The sequence below is a fragment of the Populus trichocarpa genome, chromosome 14 (assembly GCF_000002775.5).
Source record: "Populus trichocarpa isolate Nisqually-1 chromosome 14, P.trichocarpa_v4.1, whole genome shotgun sequence".
NCBI classification, from domain to species: domain Eukaryota; kingdom Viridiplantae; phylum Streptophyta; class Magnoliopsida; order Malpighiales; family Salicaceae; genus Populus; species Populus trichocarpa.
The window spans coordinates 3544534-3547279 of NC_037298.2; the positions used below are offsets into that span (position 1 = coordinate 3544534).

The window sequence follows — 2746 nt, forward strand, 5'->3', positions numbered from 1 at the left end:
GTGAAAAAAATAGGTAAATAAGTTGACTTAATTTGTTGGAGATTACATCGAGGATGTCTTTTTGTATCCCAACTCTTCAATTATATATATATATAACTCTTCATCCTTGTAAATATGTATATTAACAAAGACAAGTAAGAAAAAAATATCACCATTAACCAGAGACCAACTAGAGTAAACAAGTGCGAGGGGCTAAAGAAATGGGAAGAAAGCAAAAGATAACTTTTCTTAAAGCTAGGAAAGACGACCCATCACAGTAAATTAATACAATAACAACTGAACGATGCAAGCCATCCAATCACTTTCGTCATACAGGTTGTCAATTGTCTTCAGGATTTAACCCTTTAAAAAAAGTTGAGAGAAAAGAACAATTCCTTACACGGTTCGTATATCACATTGGCTAGGAAATCTGGCGTTGGACCCCTACCATGTGAGCCATCATGTGTGAGATTGCGATGCGTATTTCTTTAACTACATGCCTTCATTTTGATTCGTCGAAACCCCAAGAAATCCTTGTTCGTAGCTCTTTTCATATGTTTGCACAAGGAGATTAAGATTTAATAATCTTGGAAATGCCGATTTCTTACTGTTAATTCATGTGTTCGTATTCTTCATCGATTGTCCTCATCCACTTCCAGCAGAACCCACTTGTTCACTCCCTGTAGCTTGCTACTAGAAAGTCCGTAACTTGACACTCCCATTATTGCTTCTAAAATTCAACTCCAATTTACCAAATATTTTATCTTCAGAGGTCAAACTTCTTTCAATTTGCCCACTACTACACCATGATTGACGTATGGTTTTCTGCTAGAAGAAATGGTTATATATATGTAGAAACAGCGTGGCATGTGTTCTAGCAGAGGTCAGCCATGTAGAGACCAAGTTGGGTCAAGTTGAAGAAGACATATCAACAAAGCATAAGATCATAGTTTGATTTGTTTTTTCGATATTCATGTTGTCTGCTTCCTGGCTACATCACCTTCTATACAAACACAAATAAAAATCCTTAAAAGCCAAGAAGCAGAGTTGGGGTGAAAAACAGAGAGGACCCTTTAAGGGGTCCAGTGAAGAATACTCATGCTAAATCCATCGTGTAGATGAGGGCAAAGTGACACCTGCCATTAATTTCTCAAGAAATAGAAGGGAAGATTACGCAAATACGAGAGGCAGAATGTGGTGCTTGCACATTTGTATGAGAAATGGGAAAGGATGAGTCATGAAAAACAAATTATTTATATGTATAATTTGACATGGAGAACAAGCCAAGAAGGGCTTCACGAAAGCATGCATTATTATATGAATTGCTACACATGGGCAACAAATTAGATGAACTGTAGACCCTTTATGTAATGGACCCATGAACTTCTTTCTTTATAATCTTTTTTCTTTATATTTACATTATTTTTTTTCTTATTTCACTTTAATATAAATAAATGAAAGAAGTAATCATACAAAGGTATCAAACACTTGCTATTATATGTATCGATCACTCAACATTTCTCTTTAGCTCCACACAGCTTGCTAGTTGCTATAGAGACCTCCCCATCATGGAAAAACATATCATCCTTGAGATTGATGCACAAGACAATTCCCTTACATCATCTTCCACTTCCACCACCACCACCACCACCACCACTTCTTCCTCCTCCTCTTCTTTTTCTACCACCATTTCATACACTGATCGAATCTCAAAAAAAGAAGAGAATTCTATTGCTGATCTAAAGGGATCGAGAAAATCTCAAGAGTTGCAAAGTGGCAATGAGGGTAATAAAAAGCGAAAGACTACCAGAAATGAGAATAATGGGAAGCATCCAACATACAGAGGAGTAAGAATGAGAAGCTGGGGCAAATGGGTGTGTGAGATCAGAGAGCCAAGGAAGAAGTCAAGAATATGGCTTGGAACATACCCTACAGCCGAAATGGCTGCTCGAGCCCATGATGTAGCCGCCTTAGCCATTAAAGGCGGCTCAGCCTACCTCAATTTCCCTGAATTGGTTGATGAACTGCCTCGTCCACTCAGCAAGTCTCCTAAGGACATTCAAGCTGCAGCTGCCAAGGCAGCCGCCGCTTCATTCCCCGAAACAAGACACTGTGAAGCAGAAGCTGAAGCTGAAGCTGATATGAGCCATGCCGAGCTTAACGTTTCCAATTTATCAGATAATTTGGCCATGGACAACATACAAGAGTCAAGCAGTTCTCCTTCAACTGATGTTGATGACAAGTTGTTTGACCTTCCTGATCTCTTCATCGACGGCGTTAATCACAGTGATGGATTTTGTTATTATTCTCCACCATGGCAATTATGTTCTGCTGATACTGGCTTCCGGCTTGAAGAGCCATTTTTATGGGAGTACTAGAAGTTTTTTTTTTTGTTGTTTTTTTGGAAACAAGTAAATAAATTCCAAAAATCGAATACATTTGTCACCAAACTCATTGAAGTCTCTAATGTCAAGAGACTCGAACCCAAAATCTGTTTGAAGCGAGGATGTAGAGTGAGTTGAGGTACGAGCGAAGGTAATCTCAGCTTATCATCATCCCAATATTTGGGTTTGCGACGGAGGAGCACAGATTGAAAAGAAAGCTGCTTCCCTGTCTTGCTTGCTTAGATTAATTACATGGCCCTCGACACAAGGGACTTAATCATGACTGCACTGTAAAATACGAGAGCACAAAAAATATTATAATTTGTTCTGTTCTTTTATATAAGACAGAGGTTCGTGGTTATATTATTCCAAGTTTTGTCTTA

General features: G+C 38.5%; 1 protein-coding gene across 1 annotated transcript; it reads left to right on the forward strand.

The window, feature by feature from the left end:
- Positions 1 to 1441: 1441 nt before the first annotated feature.
- LOC18105142 (ethylene-responsive transcription factor ERF034) lies at positions 1442 to 2746 on the forward strand. Its single transcript, XM_006375170.3, has one exon. It carries the CDS (start codon positions 1548 to 1550, stop codon positions 2355 to 2357), a length of 810 nt encoding a protein of 269 aa, XP_006375232.3. The 5' UTR covers positions 1442 to 1547; the 3' UTR covers positions 2358 to 2746.